This window comes from Lepidochelys kempii, chromosome 6 (assembly GCF_965140285.1).
Source record: "Lepidochelys kempii isolate rLepKem1 chromosome 6, rLepKem1.hap1, whole genome shotgun sequence".
Classification (NCBI taxonomy): Eukaryota; Metazoa; Chordata; order Testudines; family Cheloniidae; genus Lepidochelys; species Lepidochelys kempii.
The window spans coordinates 104990623-105010713 of record NC_136385.1 but is presented as its reverse complement, the minus strand read 5'-3'; the positions used below and the strand labels follow the sequence as shown (position 1 = coordinate 105010713).

Genomic DNA, 20091 nt, shown 5'->3' with positions numbered 1-20091 from the left:
GTGGCAGTCTAGCATGGGTACATGGGAGGGCACAGACCTGGCTTTGCCTCCCACCTACACCCTGTAAGTGTGCACCATAGCACTGGCCAACCCCACCCCTTTGTGTGTGCACTTTGGCTCCAGCATGGGTGCCCTGGAGTGAAGGGGTTCCCCCTCTGCTCTGTCCTCCATCTCATACACCCACACAGGGCCAGCCACAATTTGGATCCCATTGCACTTCTATTCAGTAGCCAGGTATAGTTATAGATCCCATGTTCTTCTTAGCTCAGAGACTGCTGGCACTCCAGGGATACTACCCACCCCCAAGGGAATGAGGAGGAGGCAGGGCCATGTAGGGTGCACAGAGGAAGTGAAGAAGGCAGGATGTATGGGGGCATGCAACCCCTTCCTAAAGATGGCACGGCTGATCCTGTGCCCTTAGGAGCACTGCATCACCCCCAGCACTGTCCTGTTCCTTAATGGCACAGTCTGGGCTTTAATAAACACATCTGCAGGAGGAGGACTAAGGCATGGCAGCATTTGTCAAACAGCATGCAATATAATGCACATCTATAATAGGGTAACTCTAGAATCTATATATACTCTGATATCATTTGCCTGCATCACATCCCCACTGTGACAGTCCTTATCCCTCACAAGCTAAAAACACTGGGCCAGATCCACAGCTGGTGTAAATCTGGGTAGCTCCATTGACTTCAATGGAACTACAGCAATTTACACCAGATGAGGATCTAACCCTTTGTCAGCATTTGTACAGAATTTCCTCAAGTCCAGCAGCATAACAAAGATAGAGTTTTCAATTAATAATAACAATTTTTAAAATATGGGTTATTTATAATCAGCTTTATTGACATTTTCCTATGAGGCAAAAATTCTCAGGTTCAGAAAAGCTTTTGTAGAGAACCTGACTGCAAGTAATTTGATTTCATGGGAAAACTGTAGAACTGTCAGAAAAGCAAATCTGCCGAAAGAAAGTCTTATCTGTGACATTTTTATTGTATGTGTAAAACTTTACAGACACGCTGTTGTACCTTTTTGAAAGGATCTAAAATATTACACAGCCTAATCGTTTTTGTTTGCCCTGCTACTGAATTATACATAGACAAAGCTGACCTAGAGTTACACTACGTCTATCAAACGCAGAGCTTCCCAGCCCACAGTCATGGTTTGTCAGCTTTGATGGGCAACTGGTTAAAAACAATACCAGAGTGTAATGTTAGCCGGTGCAGCTCCCGGATTGCTCAATATCAAATTAGTATATTAGTAACATTTATCAAATCCAGCAAAATACTGGCAATTAATTGAATAATTTCCCATCATTTGGATCACAGATTTTTTTTTATGTTAAGTTTCCTTAGCAGTGAATGAAAAATCAGCCACTTATGAAAATAGTGCTTTTGTCTTTACTATTTGGTACATACAGGGTAATAATACATGGCTTATTCACTGCTGAAAAAATACTAAGCACCTCTGCCCCACACCCTGGTTCCTACTGAATTGGAACTGAAACCCTTGGAGCTAGTCAGGTCCAGCAGACCTGCCTTCCTCCCAGATGGTCCTGCACCACCTGACCAAATTCATTTCTGACACCAGCCTCTAACCTCCCAGAAGCAACCACAAGAAGGGGCAGCAACTGCAGCTGGAGCTGGGGGAGCACCAGGCCCTCTTCCTGGCTCCTCTACAGCCTGGGATAACTTCAGAACTCTTTACTCTTAACTTTGCACACTACCACTTGCTGTTCTGCTTCCTGTCCTTCCCAGCCTACACCTGCCAACCATACACGTTGCCCATCTCATCTCCCTCTCTTTCCCTCTTACATCCTTTTTCAGATTCAAACTCTTTCACCAGAAGTGAACAGAGTAATTCTAGATTTTTATCACTGTAGCTGGAAGCAGAGTGTCTCCTCACAACCTCTCCTCCTAAGCAGGGACTTGTCCCTCACATCCTAAACATGTGACATTGTAGGCCTAATAGTCTTGACAGCATAGGTTGCTGGAACTAGGAGTGCAGGGAGTGCAGCAGCCCCCCCTGGCTTGAAGTGGTTTCCACATATACAGGGTTTACAGTTTGGTTCAATAGCTCTCAGCATCCCCACTATACAAATTGTTCAGCACCTTTGCTTGCCAGTGTCATAACCTGATTTTAGGCCTAACACCAAGTTGAAGATCCACTCTGTTCACCAAAGCTGGGATTTTTAAAGGGGTTTAAGGGAAAGTCAATGGGGGTTGGGGATGGAATGCCCTTTGGCCCCTTTGACAATCCCAGCCCAACTGGAGAGCCAACTACTGTGGGTCAGATTTCCTGGGACTTTATGGAGGTGCACAATGGAAGAGCAAAGTGAAAATAGCCTTCCTGTCCTGGCACATCCTGAAAAAGGGCCTGGTAGAACTGCAATCCCTGGGCTCTTGTGACCTTCCCAACTTTAATGGGGCTGCACGGGCTGCAGTTTAGAGAAGCATTTGGCCCCGCAACAGGTTTATCACTCCCATGGTATCCCATATTGCATCATCACATTTTAAGCAGAACTGAAAAAATGATGACATATTATGGCCCCTGGTTAGGACTTTTAACCAGTGACAAGTCTGTAATTAGCGGTCACTGAATGGGCCAGATATGATGTCAGAGTAGAAATTAAAATCAACTGAAACACCATTTTATCTGAAGTGTATTTTTCGATGTGGATAAAACTGTGAGGTGTTTAAGGAAACTTGTGCAGAAAATTAAGTAACTCCAGGTGTTCAGAGCATCCGATAACCTTGCCATGCAGACACAGAGTTATGTAATTTACCAGTTGTGCTGCCTACATTGTAGTTTTAACAGTCATTTGATCCCAAGTGCCTGTCTTGTGTTTGAAAATTTCATAGTTCAGTGCAAAATAAATTGATTCTTTTACTAGGTCAGCTGTGGTAACAGCCACTGATTTAAGAAGCTTATCACAACATACGACCAAATGCTATTTCTAAGCTCCAGCTCTTTAAGAGGACCCAGAAGAGAGACCACAGCAATCCAAACTGACTCTTCTTGACACACATACAAAGAGATATGAATTCTGGGAGCATAACAGAACAAGATTAGTTTGTGTTATTTGGTAGCATTTTTATGGAACACCAAATGTTATTTACTTCCTAATCTGCCTACAAAATACAAAGAATTGCTACTCTGAGCTACTTCAGAGATAATATGAATGACTCACTTGAGTTGCATATTAGCCTCAAGCAGCCTAAAGATATATTTTAAACTGTTTAAACACAATTAAAGTAGATCATTCTCTTCTCCTTAAGGCTGCCTACATTGTTTCCAGAGATTTATATTACACTGTAAAAATTTCACCTTGTGTACACTTCGTGTTAAAGCACACATCTAGCCACGTCAAATGTATGAACTATCAGTATTAGCTGGCATTATTAAAAATATCCCTAGTAATCTGTCACTTCTGTCATCCCCCTGGGGGTTATTTGTTCATTTTGATTTTATGCCTTCTTCCAGGCTGTCCCTTACGCTGGAACAGCTTCCCAATTAATATAATCAGTCCTCACTTCCCTGCTTCAAAAAGACCCATTTGTTCCATGATGCATTTTGATTATAGTTAAAGATGGACCAAAACCAAAGCCTTAGATATTGACATTCAGATCTTACCTTTGTAGGGGGCTGAGCCAAAACTTTGGAAGAGTCTGGATGTGAATCTGGATACAAACTCTGCAGCTCTGATCCATTTCTAATTTTATGGACTGTCCACCAGCATATTTTGCATCCCATTGTTCTGTACTGTAACTCTGGGTGGTTAGGCCTCTGGGGCAGGTTCTATGCACAGTGCTGCCTACGCTTACCACACAATAGAAATGATAATGATTGAGCAAATGTGGTTCTGCTCTGGAATGCAACTGTGTACAAGTAACACTGTGGAGCTCAATGGTTGTCTTTCAAGGACTCCAGATGAAGTACATTCCCTTTACAGGTTTCAGAGTAACAGCCGTGTTAGTCTGTATTCGCAAAAAGAAAAGGAGTACTTGTGGCACCTTAGAGACTAACCAATTTATTTGAGCATGAGCTTTCGTGAGCTACAGCTCACTTCATCGGATGCATGCCGTGGAAACTGCAGCAGACTTTATATATACACAGAGAATATGAAAAAAATACCTCCTCCCACCCCACTGTCCAGCTGGTAATAGCTTATCTAAAGTGATCATCAGGTGGGCCATTTCCAGCACAAATCCAGGTTTTCTCACCCTCCACCGGTGAGAAAACCTGGATTTGTGCTGGAAATGGCTCACCTGATGATCACTTTAGATAAGCTATTACCAGCTGGACAGTGGGGTGGGAGGAGGTATTTTTTCATATTCTCTGTGTATATATAAAGTCTGCTGCAGTTTCCACGGCATGCATCCGATGAAGTGAGCTGTAGCTCACGAAAGCTCATGCTCAAATAAATTGGTTAGTCTCTAAGGTGCCACAAGTACTCATTTTCATTCCCTTTACAAGTAAACTTGTGGGGGTTTTCCTAGCTGTCCAAATCACAAACTCACTAGGGAATCTAAATCAAAATGGGATCCTTTCTATCTTCCCCATTATCACCAGTAATACAGGTTCTGCAACCTACATTCTGCCCTCAGTCACACCTGTGCACAGTGGAGTAATTATCTCCAAAAGGTTGCAGGGTGAGGGGTAGAGACACTCCCCCCATCATGAAATCCCCCTTCACTGCAACCCCCAAAAGAGTTCCAACACAAGTGCCTTTCGCCCACCTTCCTTTAAACAAAAAACAGTTTTTACTTTGCTCTGCTCCTGCCTGTCTTCCTCTGGTGCTGTCTTTGGTTGTTCCTGTCCTGTGTGGTAGCAAGCTCTATGTGCTAAGCAGAGTTTCAACTCTCCCTCTCAACTACCTACTTTGTCTCCTCTCTCCCCTACAGATTCGTCTCTGTGTGAAATCTTCTCACTCTCACCTGTTTCACACAAACTCCCCCAATGTGTCCTTCTCCCTCTCTTCCAAGCCACCTCTCTCTCCTCTTGCTTCTGAGACTCTCATTCCCCAAATCCCACCCAGTCTCTTTTCCAAGATCCCCCTCACACTTGCCCACCGTACCACTTCTCCAAACTCACCTCAATCTCTCTCTTTCACCCCATCACTCACCCTCCTCTATATCCTCCTATCAGCTTATTCCTTTCCCAATTCCACTGAGAGCTGCCCCTTAGACACTGTGTCACCCCCTAGTGCCTCTCACTTCACAGCTGTCTCCTGGTTAGGGTTGCCAACTTTCCAATTTCTTAAAACCGGACACCACGGCTCCCCTGTCACTCGCTCCCCTCCTCCCCCTGGTCGCTCATTCACACACATACCCTTTCCCCCCGGGGACTCACCCGCCACCTACAGAGCCAGGCTGGGAGCTGACACAGAGCCTACCTGCCTGCCCACAAGATACAGGTAGGAGGCAGCCCCAGCTGAGAAGGGGCTGGCGCAGGTTGATGACATGGTCCCCCCCGCCCTGGCCCATCCTAAGCCCCACATCCAGGGCCAAACTGGCAGGGAGCAGGGGACAGACTGGTGGTGGTGTTTGCAGGCAGCACCGTCCCCCCCACCCCACACCTCATTCCAGCACCCCTAAAGGCAATAACCAGATTTTTGGTGTCCGGTCAGTACTTCTGACTGGACATCCGACAAGTTCCCCTTCAACCAAACTTTCCGGTCAAAAACCAAGCAGCTGGCAACCCTACTCCTGGTCCCTGTCCCCCCATACCTGCCCCTTAGTGCCTATGTTACTTGCCTCCCCCTGCCCCCAGTGCCTGCCTCCCCAGTGGTGTCCCCTAGCACCTATCTTGCTCCCCAGTGCTCACCCCCTAGAGGTTCCCCAGTGCCCATGTCACCCCCTAGTGTCCATGTCAACCCAGAGATGCCCCCCAGTGCCTACTCCCCCAAAGGTACCCCCAGTGCGTGCCCACCAGAGGTGCCCCCTAGTGCTCATGTCAGTCCCTAATGCCTATGTCACCTCCTAGTGCCCCCCACTGAGGTTCCCTCTAGTGCCCATGTCAGCCCATAGTGCCCGCCCCCCTAGAGGTGTCCCCTAGTGCCCATGTCACCCCCTAGTGCCCATCCCAGCTGTCCTCCCCGGTGCCTGCCTGCCCCTCACAGCTCCTCCATGCCTGTCCCCCAAGGGAACAATGATTGCTGCACATCCAGCCCCCCCAGCTCTACAGCGGCTGGGGCCAGGGGCCAGGCACAAACCCTAAGGGGCCCAGTTCCTGTCTGTCCTGCAGGAGCAGATGGCAGCCCCCTCCTGGCTGGAGGCTGCAAATGCAACAGCCTCTTGCTCCTGGAGCTTTTAACAGCCAAACAGCTGATCAGCAACCTGCAAGAGGGAAAGGGGGGAGAAATAGGATGCTGAGCCGAGCTGCACTAAGCCATTCAGAATCCCTTTCCCTCCCACCCCTTCACAGTCTGCCAAAAGTTGAAGGAAGGCATTACTGTTGCCCGCCCCCTTTCCCAGCCCCCACAATGAAAGCTGGAGAGGGAGATGTCTTCCAAACCTCCCTCATTACACCCATTATCTTCAATGGGGTTACACAGGTACAAGCTTTGCTGTTGATAATGCACCACAGGGAATGCATTTTAATACAGCCAGATGTAAAGTTATACATCTAGGAACAAGGAATGCTGGCCGTAGCTACAGAATGGGGGACTCTAGCCAGGAAAGCAGTGACTCTGAAAAGGATTTAGCAGGTCATTGTGGTTAAATAACTCAATAGAATATTCCAGTGTTGTGATATAATAAAAAGGGCTAATGCAGTCCTTGGGTGTATAAACAGGGAAGTAGTGAGTAGGAGCAGGGTGGTGATTTTACCTCAGTATATGATATTGTGAATCTGATACTGGAATAGTGCATACAGTTCTGGTGTCCACATTTTTAAAAGGATGTTGAAAAACTGGAGAGAGTGGAAGAGCCACACAAAGGATCCAGGATTGGAGAAAATGCCATATAATGAGAGATTTAAAGAGCTTAATGTATTTGGTTTATCAAATAAAAGATTGAGAGGTGACTTGATTACAGTAAGTACCATCATGGGGTGAAAATCCTGGGTATTAAAGGGCTCTTTAACATAGAGGGGAAAGGCATAGCAAGAACCAATGGCACAGAAATGAAGCTGCTCATATTCAAATTAGAAATATGGCACAAAATTTTTAACACTGAGATGATTAACCACTGGAACAATCTACCATCTCCTGATGTTTTAAAATCAACACTGGATATCATTCTGGAAGACAGTCTTTACCCAAACTCAAGATATGGGGCTCAATACTGGGGTAACTGGGTGAAATGAAATGGCTTGTGATGTACAGGAGATCAGACTAGATGATCTAATTGTCCCTTCTGGTCTTAAACTCTATGTGTAAGGGGGGGAATAGTCCCGCTATTGTGGGGAACTTTCCTACCGTGGTGAAGTGGGCTAGCGAAAGGATCCGAGTCCTCGCTCCCACTTCCTTCACCCAGTGGCCTCCCTGCCCTTGAGGACTCCCCTTCCACTCTCCTGTCTGGCAGAGTCCTTGTAACCCCAACAAGGCTGGGCCCAAGATTCCTGGGGGGCTCAACCCCCAACCCTGCTGTGGTCACCTACGACAGGGGCTAGGGTGTCCCCACTCCGGGGTACTCTCTCTGCACTGGGCACTTCTCTGACCCGCTGACCATTACATACAAGTTAAAGCAAATGCAAGTTATTTAATCAACAATGGGAAAGGTTAAAGGAAACACATCACCCTGCTCCGTGGCAGGGAACATCACAAACAGTGTCTCTGGAATGTCCAGGCAGTTCACAGTCTGTTCCTTGTAAGTCCCAGGCCTCCTTCTCAGGCCCTGGCTGTGCTGCAGGGATGCTGTGGGTTGGACACTTGCTCTGGTGGTGGCCACACGCTCTCAGGCCCTAAGTGGTAGGACCTTTCTTCCCAGTGTCGCCCCCACCCTGTCGGGGTTACGATCCAAGCCTGGCCTGCAGAGCCTCTTGGCTGAGGCGTCTCCCTGTGCTGGGCCAGCTGCCCAGGGTCCCCCTCGCTCTCCCCAGCTGCTCACCGCACCCAGCTCCAGACTGCTCCAGCCCCAGCTCCACCACTCTGTCTCAGCACTGCTGCTGCTGCTCTGCTGCCAGCTCCCTGGGCTGCTTCTTCGGCCCCTCTGGCTCTGGTTGCTGCAGCTCTGCTCTGCAGGCTGCTTCTGTGACTCTGCTCCCAGCACTGACCTGCTTCCTGGGCTGCTTTTCTGGCCACTCTGGCTCTGGTTGCTGCAGCTCTCCTCCCAGGACAGGTCTGCTCTCTCTGGGCTATGCCTCTGGCTTTGGGGCTGCAGCTCTGCTCCCAGGACAGGGTCTGCTCTCTCTGGGCTGCTTTTCTGGTCCCTCTGGATCTGGCACAGCTCAGCCCCACTCTGTCTGAGCCAGGCAAATCCAGCTCACACGAAGGACAGGACAGGACCTCCCTGGCCTCCTGACTCTCTGATTAGCCTGCCCACCCTGTCATTCAGGCTGATCTGGAGCATTGGCCTCTCCCCATTGTTCCCGGGGGCTGTCAGTCTCAGGGTGCTGATTTCCCATCGACCCTTCCCCCTTTTTCGTACTGGGAGCTAGCCAACCAAAACACCCCCACTGAATTGTAGTAAGGGGGCAATAGTCCCCTTACATATGAATCTATGAGGGAACAGAATCTAAATCTCTCTCTCAACTGTGTTGGTTCTGCAAGGCTAACAGGAGTAAAAGAAATAAAATCTTTACTCAAGCAATTATTTTCTGGACCCCAGTCCCCCTCCAAAGGAGCTGGGGAAAAACACATTAATGCTGAGTGTGGTAGTAAAGGGTATGTTTTAAATAGGATTTTAATATACAGCTGACATGTATATTTATTCTTCTTCTAGTCAGTGCATTACAGTAATAAATATGAGAGATTGTTTATGAATCAACAGAATTAAATATTAATTACACGAGGTGATAAATTCTGGTCTTTTTAGGAATTCACCAAAAGCCACTGAAGTCAATGAAAGTCTTTCCATTGACTTAAATGGGCTTTGGATCAGTCCCTTAATGCTGTTAAAATTCATTTGTTATTAAACAAACTTTCTATGCAATATTATGCCATAGCTATAATTTGTTATCAGAATGCAAAAATTCAGGACCAAACCTTCTCCTACTGAACTCTAGGGTAAAACTTCCCCAGACATGAAAAAGAGCAGAATCGGGCTGTACATTTTTAATTGCACTGTATACAAATATGCACAAAAGACTAAAATACTGTAGTCACAAAACTCAAGAGGTTTCCATGAAGCTTACAGGAAAGTACAGCACAAAATCAGTGAAGTGACAAGTTTTTTTTTTCCAAAAAAATAATAAACCATACTTGATAGGTGTGGTAAACATTAAACAAAAAGACAAATGAACTGGCACAGTTTAACAACCTCATTTCTAAATGTGCTTTGTAATAATGCTCCTCCCAAGCTGCTGTTTTCCCAAAACATAATGACAAAAAGCCTTATTGTAACATCACTGTTTTATAGTGACAAATTTTATTGCATTGCCAACTGCGAGTTTAAAAGAAAAAGCTGTAGAAAGGATCCCAAAGCACCACCACCGCCCTTTTTTATTTTAGTGTGTGTGTGATTATCATCCAAAATAGCAACATAGCACTTTCATGTGTCACTAGTCTAGTTTAAAAAAAATAGAAGTTAATTAAAGAAAAGTGAGTTTTGTTTTTTTTCAAAAATAATATAAAGAACCCTTTCAGAATCAAATATTTCAATGATTAGAAATATGTTTAGCATGAAAGATAGAGCCCAACCCTGCAAAAATTCTTGAGTGCAATCTCAACGACTTCACTGGGACTGCTCGTGTGAGCAAGAATTTATGTGTGTGATTACGAAATTGGCAGGATCAGGCTCTTAGCTTTGCCCTGTGCAAGCTTTTGCACAATTGTCCTAGGCTAAAAAGCATAGATAAAGTACTAATATATACAAAAATTAGCTTTAGTCTTATAGCTTTAACCCTATTATTGCTAGACCAAAAGTGAGGATTTGGAACAATTCACATAATTCATAGAGGATAAAACTGAGATGCAGCTTCAGATGACTGAATTTCCACTTGAGCCATTTTAAACTGGGTACACTGCAGCCACTTGCGGAGTACGGATGAGCTATTGTTCATTTGTCCTGACCCTTGTAACATCCTCAGGCTGTGGTGGTTCACGTTATTCTGAATGGCTTGAAGGCGCAGTTGGAGTCCAGCAGATAAATGCTATTAAAACCAGCAGAAGGTTGAGTTTCTGTCTTTTATTCAATACATACATTAAATCAGGATGATGTAAGATTTTTTGCCAGGCGCGGATTTCTGAAGGAGAGGATTCCCCCTGCATGCCCCACCTCCCTTCATCCCAGGTGTCTTTCTACCTCATCTCCAACCATCGACAAAGATGTTGTCACAAGGGGCATGGATTTCAGGCCACCATCCCCAAAATCACTACGTTCTCAACAGCAACTTTAGGTGGAGCTTTCTGCACAGCCTTTATTCCCATCCACTCTTGACTGACAGGACCCATTGGTATGCCTCATCCTCATTTCTGTCACACACAGGGCCACTGAGCACTGACCATCATCATCCAACCAGCAGACCACAGTAGGTCAACGTTTAGGTTGACCTGATTTAGTTGGGGATTGGTCTTGTTTTGAGCAGGGGGTTGGACTAGATGACCTCCTGAGGTCCCTTCCAACCCTGATATGCTATGATTCTATGAACGTCAGGTGCTGTAGAACTGAAAGCCACCCTCTGAATCATGGGTTCTCAACCTGTGGGTCGATGTCAGGGGGTTATGGACCACCCTGCTTTCCTTAGCTAGTTACATGAGAGCAGAGAGGGCCTCCCACCTAGATCCTAGTTAGATGGAAGTCATGGGTGGCACAGCGTCTCAATACGGAAAAGGTTGAGAACTACTGTCCTAAATGATGCCTCAGCCCATTCAAATTTGGCACAGTCAATGCTGGGCCACTGAATGTCCCCAAATACCAAGCAGTTTGCATATTATAACGAGATGTATGTTGAAAAAATAATACGGCGTTTTTATGATGCATTGTCAGAGAGTTGGGAACTTGAGTCCAATAGTCTTATTTCTAGAGTACATTCAGACAAAGCAAAGAACAGAAATACCAACAAGCATGAAAGAACAAGAGAAAATAACTTACCTTTAGATTTGACTGAATCATTGGCAACCACATGGGTATTAGCTGTACGAAGAGACAACAAATGTTTTGTTAGTATACTATATGGGCCTATAAATCTGTTCCAGTTACAATGAGCCAGAGCAGGGTATAGCTAACTCATTTAGCCCTTTGAATGGATGGTGACACATGCTGAAAAGACTCACCCATAAATATGGAAATGTCTTTGTAAAAGATGGGCATGCTGGACATGTGGCATTCAGAGGTTAAGAGCCAGCTTTGATCATTTGTATCCTATTTCACAATAAGGAGCCATTAATGGTACTATTTTAAGACAATATTGATAGTTTAAAATAAAAATCCATTAAAAGGAATATTTCCCTGGAGGTGTTTTCTTAACACCCCGGTGCGCAGGTATTGGAATGGATGCGGTTCAAGCATTGCACAAAAAGGTGCACACCGCTGCAGATGTTGAAGAGCGAAAAGGATTGAGGCAGAAATTCATGATGATGCAGAACATTTTATATTCTGATCACTGACCATTGTTTTATAGGTGAACAATTGCAGGCATCCATGCTATACTCACACATCTAATTTAGGCCCAAGACCTCCTTTCACCATATAGCATGTGCAGCAGACAGTGAGCTGGGCATCTTAGTGCTGGGGCGGTGGAAAAGGAATTTTCCCTTCAGTATGCCAAGCAACTGTGGAGTTGCTGTACAGCTGTTATTGCAGCCCTCCATGGGGGGGATGGGTGAACCCATGTAGCAGTGGATCTTCCAGCCTCACCCTTGCCATGTCCTTATCCCTCATCTCCAACTGATCTGTGTGCATTGGCCTAAAAAAGCCCTCCCTGCACCCTACTCCCAAGAGACAGAAGGCTCACTCATCAGGATGAAAAAGTACCTCTTAGGCTTTGACCTATGCCTGGATTTATTTTCTCCAGGACAGCGCCTCATCAATCTGCACTCAAACCTCCCACTGACTTCCCTGGGAACTCTATTTGCAGAGCAACTGCAGGATCAGGGCTTCATATGGTCATACTCCAGACACCAACAGAGTAGGAGGGCTCTGGGAACCCATAATCCAAGAGCTGATATTTATTTCTGGCTATATCTCTTAACAGAACTTTTATTTGAGAGTAACTTTACATGACAAGCCTACAGAAACCATTTCTATCCATGCTCTCCAATATTAGTTTAACCACTGGGCATATTGTTCTGAAATGCTTCTCCAAATGGCATCAGAATTTGCAATTTACCAATTATGCTACTGAGAGTTTTGGGTTAAACCTAATCAGTATTGACAGCATTAGATAAAGCATCATTCCCCCTGTTCATAGAATGCTAATTGTTTGTCTGGCTGCATAACATAAATTTCAGTGCTGTTTTGCTAGTGGATCATATGCAGCTCTGTCAGTATTGATTACTTGGTCCACCAAATAAAGAACCATATGCAATCTTCCGCTTCTGCAGGCAGATGGATGCCAAAACAGATGGAACCCAGCCAGAGAATAGGGGAGCATTAGCTCAGTAATCTCCTTCCCTGGGACCTTGCAGAAGCTCCTCCACTGGAGCTCTGATTACTCAGATCTATGTGGGGTTTTGAGAGGCAGAAATAGGACAGTTAAAAGAGTACCCAAATTCCATGGCATGCTCCTCCTGCTAACTTCACAGACTTACCACTGGAAATCTGATCAGGTGCTCATGCTGCTCCTATGGGAGCTAGCCAGTGGCAGCATGTTTCCTGCCAAAGGGGAAGGAAAACTGGTCGGGAAGCTGGGCAGAAACACAGGGTCTCTTATGTACCCCAAGATCCACACAAGGTTTAGGAGGACTGACCCCTCTGCCTTGGGGGATGGGGGCGGTGTTAGAAGGGAGCAAATCCTCTCCCTCCCACTCCCCCCACTGTCACCTAGCTGGATGGAGGTTGAAGAAATTGAGCTGGAACACTTGGATTTTTTTTCTTTCCATCTCTCGGTCAGGCTTTTCTCCAAAAGGGGGAATATGGATTAAAAATCAGTCCAAAAAGTACTATCTGACAATAAAATCTGACAATCTATCCCAGGGGGAAGCATACACAGTGCAAGCAGGTGGGGAACATAACACCAATGGCTAAAAGTAGATGAAATCAGGAGGTGGACCTCTCGCCGCACCAGTCAAAGAGGAAGGGGAGTTGTGAGAAAGTGCTGCTCCCTGCCAGTGAGATGAAAGAAAGCTCCTCCTCTGCTTTTAGTTTAGGAAGATCTGCAGTCCCCTATCTTGCTCCACTTTCCCTGGCTTTACCCTCCCCCCATCTCATTCCTAATAAGGTTCCCCACCACATCAGCATCCTAGTAAACACACTTCCCGTAATCCATCTGGCAACATGTGACCCTCTGACTCCCCGTTGTGGTGGTCATTACAATTACACATTTTTCCTGTGTCTGTTGTGATGAAGTTGTACAATGGCCTTCTTGAACATTTTAATCACATCTGATTCCCTATTTAGAATAAGAAATACAGCAATAAACTTAATTAATGAAGATGGTAAGTATGCAGGTTTTAGTGGCAACCACTGTGCTAAAAAGGGGTGGGCTTGGTGGTGGTGATCTGATTTGCATAATGCAAAAAGCTCAGGAAAAGTATATTAAGAATGTGCTGAAACTGAATAAAAAAATAAGATTATTTTTCACTCCACTCTCTCCTCCTCACCATTCTCTAGTGATAACTTATTTTCGTTTGAAAGGCTTACATCTACATAAAGGAAAGGTGCTTTGAAACATAAAATATATTCTACACTTAATTACCAACAAGGTCAAGGCAATACAAGATTTTCTAAATTGTCTGAAACATAATAAAAAACAACAATCAGCCAACAATCAGAGAGCCGTTATCTTTGCAACCTCTGCATGTAGGTTAGGGCCATGAACATTCAGGTCTTCTCTGCAACCCTTGAAAATAAGACAGTTTCAAAGCTGATTTGAGGTAAATTTCATGTTTGTAACTTAATGTTTTCCACCTTTTTTCATTTGTGGACCCCTAAAAAATTTCAAATGGAGGTGTGGCCTCCTTTGGAAATCTTAGGCATAGTCTGCAGACCCTCAGGGGTCTGCGGACCACAGCTTAAAAACCACTGCTATAAATTATGGAGGTGCCAGTCATGGCTCCACAGTTAAAGTTGAGCTTTGCACTTAAAGCAGGGATTCAATCTCTTCGAAATGTAAATTACTGACATATACTCTCAATCTTAACTCCATTGTAACATAGTTTTTGCTTGGGAATTTATTGCAGAATTTGTGTGAGATGCCTTTTCTTTGGGTGGGAAGGCAGCTTTAAAATCCACCCTGGGCTTCATAGGATCCTGATTCATAGGTGCCGAATCAGTGCACCTCCTGGGAACCCTGTCCATGACCCATCCTGGGACAGCCTTGCCCACTTTTAGGGCCCCAACCCGCAGAGCTCAGGTACAGAACTGAGCTCTTTACCCTATTATAAATCTGAATTTTAACATTTGCTAATAGAACCTGAATCTTTTCAATCCAATCTGCTTCATGTTCAGTCATCCGCTAGGAAGTGAAATGCTATCTCATTCCAACGTCACCCTCTCCAAGAGAGGGTCCAAACACCACATTTACTGAAGGGAAATACATGAAGTGAGGCAGTGAGAGAGTATGTCTAAAATGTTTTTAGAAATTTCATTCTTTGATCAAGATATTGTCATGTAAGGAATGTTTAAGTAGCTGTCAAGGTTCCTTCCCCACTCTGAACGCTAGGGTACAGATGTGGGGACCTGCATGAAAACCTCCTAAGCTTACTTTTACCAGCTTAGGTTAAAACTTCCCCAAGGTACAAACTATTTTACTTTTTGCCCTTGGACTTTCGCTGCCACCACCAAACGTCTAACCGGTATTATTTTATTAGGAAAGAGTCCGTTTGGAAATGTCTTTCCCCCCCAAATCCTCCCAAACGTTACCCCCCCTTTCCTGGGGAAGGTTTGATAAAAATCCTCACCAATTTGCATAGGTGACCACAGACCCAAACCCTTGGATCTCCAGAACAATGAAAAAGCATTCAGTTTCTTAAAAGAAGAATTTTAATAGAAGAAAAAGTAAAAAGAATCACCTCTGTAAAATCAGGATGGTAAATACCTTACAGGGTAATTAGATTCAAAACATAGAGAATCTCTCTAGGCAAAACCTTAAGTTACAAAAAAGACACAAAAACAGGAATATCCATTCCATTCAGCACAGCTTATTTTCTCAGCCATTTAAACAAACAGAATCTAATGCATATCTAGCTAGATTACTTACTAAGTTCTAAGTCTCCATTCCTGTTCTGTCCCCGGCAAAAGCATCACACAGACAGAAACCCTTTGTTTCTCCCCCCCTCCAGCTTTGAAAGTATCTTGTCTCCTCATTGGTCATTGTGGTCAGGTGCCAGTGAGGTTATCCTAGCTTCTTAACCCTTTACAGGTGAAAGGGTTTTTCCTCTGGCCAGGAGGGATTTTAAAGGTGTTTACCCTTCCCTTTATATTTATGACAGTAGCTCTCCACAGTACTACAACAATATAACTCCATCGGCTGTTAATTTTAAAGGAGGCATGGTAACAGGGTATCAGGTATCAGTTTTAGCTTTTGTGTTACTGCTGGACACTAATGGCATTGCTATACTGCAACATAAGCCTGTGCTTGAGCCCGGGCTCAAGCCTAACCCCCCCTTCCATCTACACTGCAATTGTGCTAACCCAGCATTTGGACCCAGGGTCCCAGGACCCTGCAGGGTTGGAGGGTCCAAGCTCAAGTTAAGCCAGAACCCAAGGTCCGAGCCCTATTGCCTTGCAGTGTAGATGCAGCCACGCTTGACTCAGGACCTGGGAGTCAGCCGGACGTATCCCACAATTCCATGGGAAAATGTCCATAGTACTCTCTATCCCAACAATCTGCAATGCACTCTATTGAAAATGGAAGCCATGCCCCCTTTGTAAATGGCAGCAGCTCAGCGCTAACTCAGTCTCTCATAATCACCAATCTGCAAGCACACATTCAGAGAGCCTCCTGGGTTTGCAATGGAGAGTGAACAGATCAAGTCTTTGGCAAAGCGAACTGCTTTCTGGTAACATGCAGGGCAGGCAGTAAAGTTTTCCCACAGTGCATCATGGTCCTAGGGCTAGAGCAGCCACATTTCGGGGGGAGGGACGGGATGCTAGGGAATCTGGGATATGGTTACTTTGACTCAGGTCTGTGCACTGCAATATGGACACCAGAGCTCTAGATTTCAGCACAGGTTCGAAAAGTCTTAACATAAAGTCAAGCCCAGAGCTCCCTAACACGGGTCAGATGACTTGAGTCCCATTAACCCTGCGCTTACGTTGCAGTGTAGACATACCCTAAGAGGCTGAAAAAGAATAAATACACAGTGGCTTGCTCTAATGCAATACAACAGCTCAACTATACAAAGGAACACAACTCATCTAGACGCACAGGACTAAGGACTGCTTTGCTTGCTGTTATTTCATCTAAAAACAGCTATCCAGAGTGGAAAAGCATCTATAATGCTAAAAGACTTGATTTATCCTGTGTGACCACCCCAGTTCTTTCCATTTCTTCTTTGATTTGGCTTGTTTTACTCAAGGAACACTGGTCATCCACAAGGGGAAAAATACTACTTTATTTAAACTTTGTACCAAATGCTGCAGGCCACTGATTCCCAAAGGAGTTTTGCACAAGCAAGGCAAGCACAACTTGGCCCTGGACTGGTGAATAGCCTATTGTGCTTTCCTAAAAGAACAGGATTCACCATCTAATTATATTCAGTTAAGAAAGAAACACACACACACAGGCATTTAATAAAACCAGACATTATTCAGGCACAAGTCTTGTGTTATCACCCTGAAATAATTTGAGTGCCAGGACATAAATGTGATCTGAAAAGGAAGCTGAGTGACACCAACATTGTTAGGAATTAGAAATTGGTCCAAAATGGAAATTTAAAATCCAGATTTTGAATGCTGCTGCTTGCAAAGTTCAGGGGTGTCTGAATGCAGACTTTGGATTCATTCTGTTATAGGAACTAGGAGTAAATAAGATACAAAGTCAAAATTCAAGGGCAGTTTGTGCGCAGGGTTTTGGTCTATGCCTCTATGTTAGGAATTTTACTCTTTTAATGTTGTGAAGAGCTATATTCCTGCACTGACATTTAACCTCAGCCCCTTCTAGTTTCCCCTCCTAGGAAGTCTCTTAGAAAAAAGGTCCCTACGAATCCTTAAAAGAAGTATTCACAACATGTGATTCACCTACCTTGACAAATATAGTGGAATTGCATTCTTGTAAAGCCTCCATTAAACTAATCACATGCAGACACACCATTTCCACCATCTGAAAGAAAAAATATTAAATAAATATCCAGTGTAATAATATTGTGAACCCAGCCAACAGTCTCTAGGGATAGTCTCACTCCATTTTCTTGGCAGCTATACTGGGGCATAAGCTGTATGTTTTTTAACCACTGACATTTCAGGTTAAATATCACATGATGACACGGGGGACATTTCTATTTAGTAAGTCTTTCTCTGATGCAGAGCACCTATCTGTTAGAGTGCTCTATATATTTTAATTCCTATTGCACACCAAGACAAACTGTCTTCAGTTTTCTTCCTCTCAGTCATTGTTCCTTCTATATGTCCCTGTTGGGTAGTTCTTATCAATCATTGAGTCAGAAACTGGTATTTTTATTTACTGAATTCCTTTTAAAATTAACTTAGTCACAAAGATCAGATTTTATTTTTTCCATCTGAAGGTGATTTATTGTTCTGAATTGGCAGAGGGACCATGAATATATAAAATTATTTGATTTTATAGCATGAAATACGGCATATGGAAATATTAGCTTTTTGGTAGTAAACAGCATTTTATGTTTTATGTTCTGTAAATGCATAGGTACAAGGAGACAAATATCTTGAGATGGCAGTGAGTATTTGCAGTGCCTGTCTGAACTATGCATGTATTCCCCTATATAACAATAAATTTAGCTTTTCAGTATTGCTTGTCTCCTTCGAAGAGCTTTACAAACACGAACTAAATTGAACTTCAAAATACCCCTGTGAGAATAAGTATTATCCACATTTTACAGAGCACGTAGCCAAGGCAGAAAGTTTAATAACTTGTGCCAAGGGCCACAAAATGAGTCATTGTTAGAACTGAGATTAAAACTCAGGGCTTCCTAGTCACACACCTTTCCCCTTAGATTTGACCAAGCATCCGGCTAGTCAGAGGTAGAGGTCATGCAGAATTTCAGTTGATTTCACTAGGAGCTTCAGGCTTACAGCAGCAATTCCCAAACTGTGTTCAGTGGACTACAAGTGGGTCACAGAGCACTTAATGAGTAGTCCATTGACAGCGGGCTGGTCACCCAGGCTTCTCCACATTTCCAGAGGTTAAAATCACATGAAAGGACAGCTATAAATATATTAAGTACTTGTCTAATGTGACTTTAATGTAAACAATTGCTGTAGTTGGCACAAAAATATTCCAGCTGCAGTCCATGTGATTGCAAATGAAATGGAAAATGCCCAAACCATAGAGGGAATGGGAGGTAGTCTACATGATCATACATGAGCAGGGAGGTGCTCCACAAAGCAGTCTCTACATAAATAGGTGGCCCACATTCTAGAAAATGTTGAGAACCCCATGCTTAGAGGACTGGGCTATATGTGAGGAATCTCTGTCTTGGGCCTAGAATCAGAACCTTCAGAGCCAAACCAGCAATTACCATTTCAGCTAATGGAGAATATCCATCACATTAGTAGAACCAGAAGCTCATGACGAGTCTGGCAAGTGAGAGACAAGACCACTGTGTACCTTGCCCATCTTAAGCAAGCTGTCAACCATGAGTGTGCAAACAGAGAGAACTATTATTCTAGCACTGTGCATGCTTTAGGGCCCGAACCTATGAGGTACTCAGCAATGGAAGTCAATGGGAGTTTATAGCACTTGGCACATATCCGGAGGCACCGGGAAATTTGCATAACATTGGGTCCTTAGTGAACTACACCTACATCCTGCACCTGCATGCTAAGCAGATGAATAAGATGAATAATCTGTAACAAATAACTAATTAAACAAATTTGGCTCATTTTCTGTTTGCGAAATGTCTGAACAGACGGCAGTCTTCTCAAATCATTCATTACTCAAAAATATTTGCTGAACGATCTCTGTGGATTATGCTCACTCAATAACTTCTTTGCAACCAGTTGACTGTGAGAGTTCAATATTGATCATTTGAACTGTTTTGACTGAATACATGGGTCACATGGTAAAAACTCAAACAAATATTTACAGAATCATTCTGAAGTATTTGATCAATTTTGCGATGCAAACTCAGAAGCTCTAACACTGAATAGCACTAAGATCCAATAGAAGTGAATAGCACTCAGATCCTTGTTCAGATCACTACAGGGTAAAACTATTGCTAGCTATCTTTCCCTTTGAACTCTCAAAGGTAACATATACTGCACAGCCAAAAGTAGCACAATTGCTTCACAAAATTATGCATAGTCCCATGTATTCAGTTTTAAACTTTAAACCTAAAGTTTTGGTTTGGTTTTATATATATCTGTAATAAACAAATCTGTATACAGCATCTAACTCACCACTTTGTTATGTGCCATAAGCTGTAGGATACTAGGTGTCACTCGGCTCCAGAACTCCAGAGCTGTAAGGATGGCTGTAAAGCTAAACTCATTTTGATTTTGGACCGTAGGGGCTACTGCTGTTTGTTCACAATACACTGTCCAGAGCTGAGCAAATATAAACGCATGGAAGAGGGAACACATGTGCAGCACTGATGTCTGTGGAAAGAGTAACAAGAAAAAAATGTTTTTCTCGAAAAAGTATAAAGTACTTTCCCCATCAAAGTACCCCCATTATCATAAACCTCCA

The 20091-nt window shown here is 44.0% G+C and overlaps 1 protein-coding gene across 7 annotated transcripts in view; it reads right to left on the bottom strand.

The window, feature by feature from the left end:
* Positions 1–8831: 8831 nt before the first annotated feature.
* The window catches only part of UNC79 (unc-79 subunit of NALCN channel complex), a 161997-nt gene continuing 150737 nt past the window's right edge, over positions 8832–20091 (bottom strand). For all 7 annotated transcript variants that reach the window (XM_073349519.2, XM_073349521.2, XM_073349522.2 and 4 more), the window contains 4 exons: positions 19803–20000; positions 17452–17529; positions 11199–11240; positions 8832–10257 (listed from right to left, as the gene is read on the bottom strand). In XM_073349519.2, the coding sequence (XP_073205620.1) occupies positions 10057–10257; positions 11199–11240; positions 17452–17529; positions 19803–20000 (519 nt within the window). In that variant the 3' untranslated portion in view covers positions 8832–10056. The remainder of the gene's footprint in view (positions 10258–11198; positions 11241–17451; positions 17530–19802; positions 20001–20091) is intronic.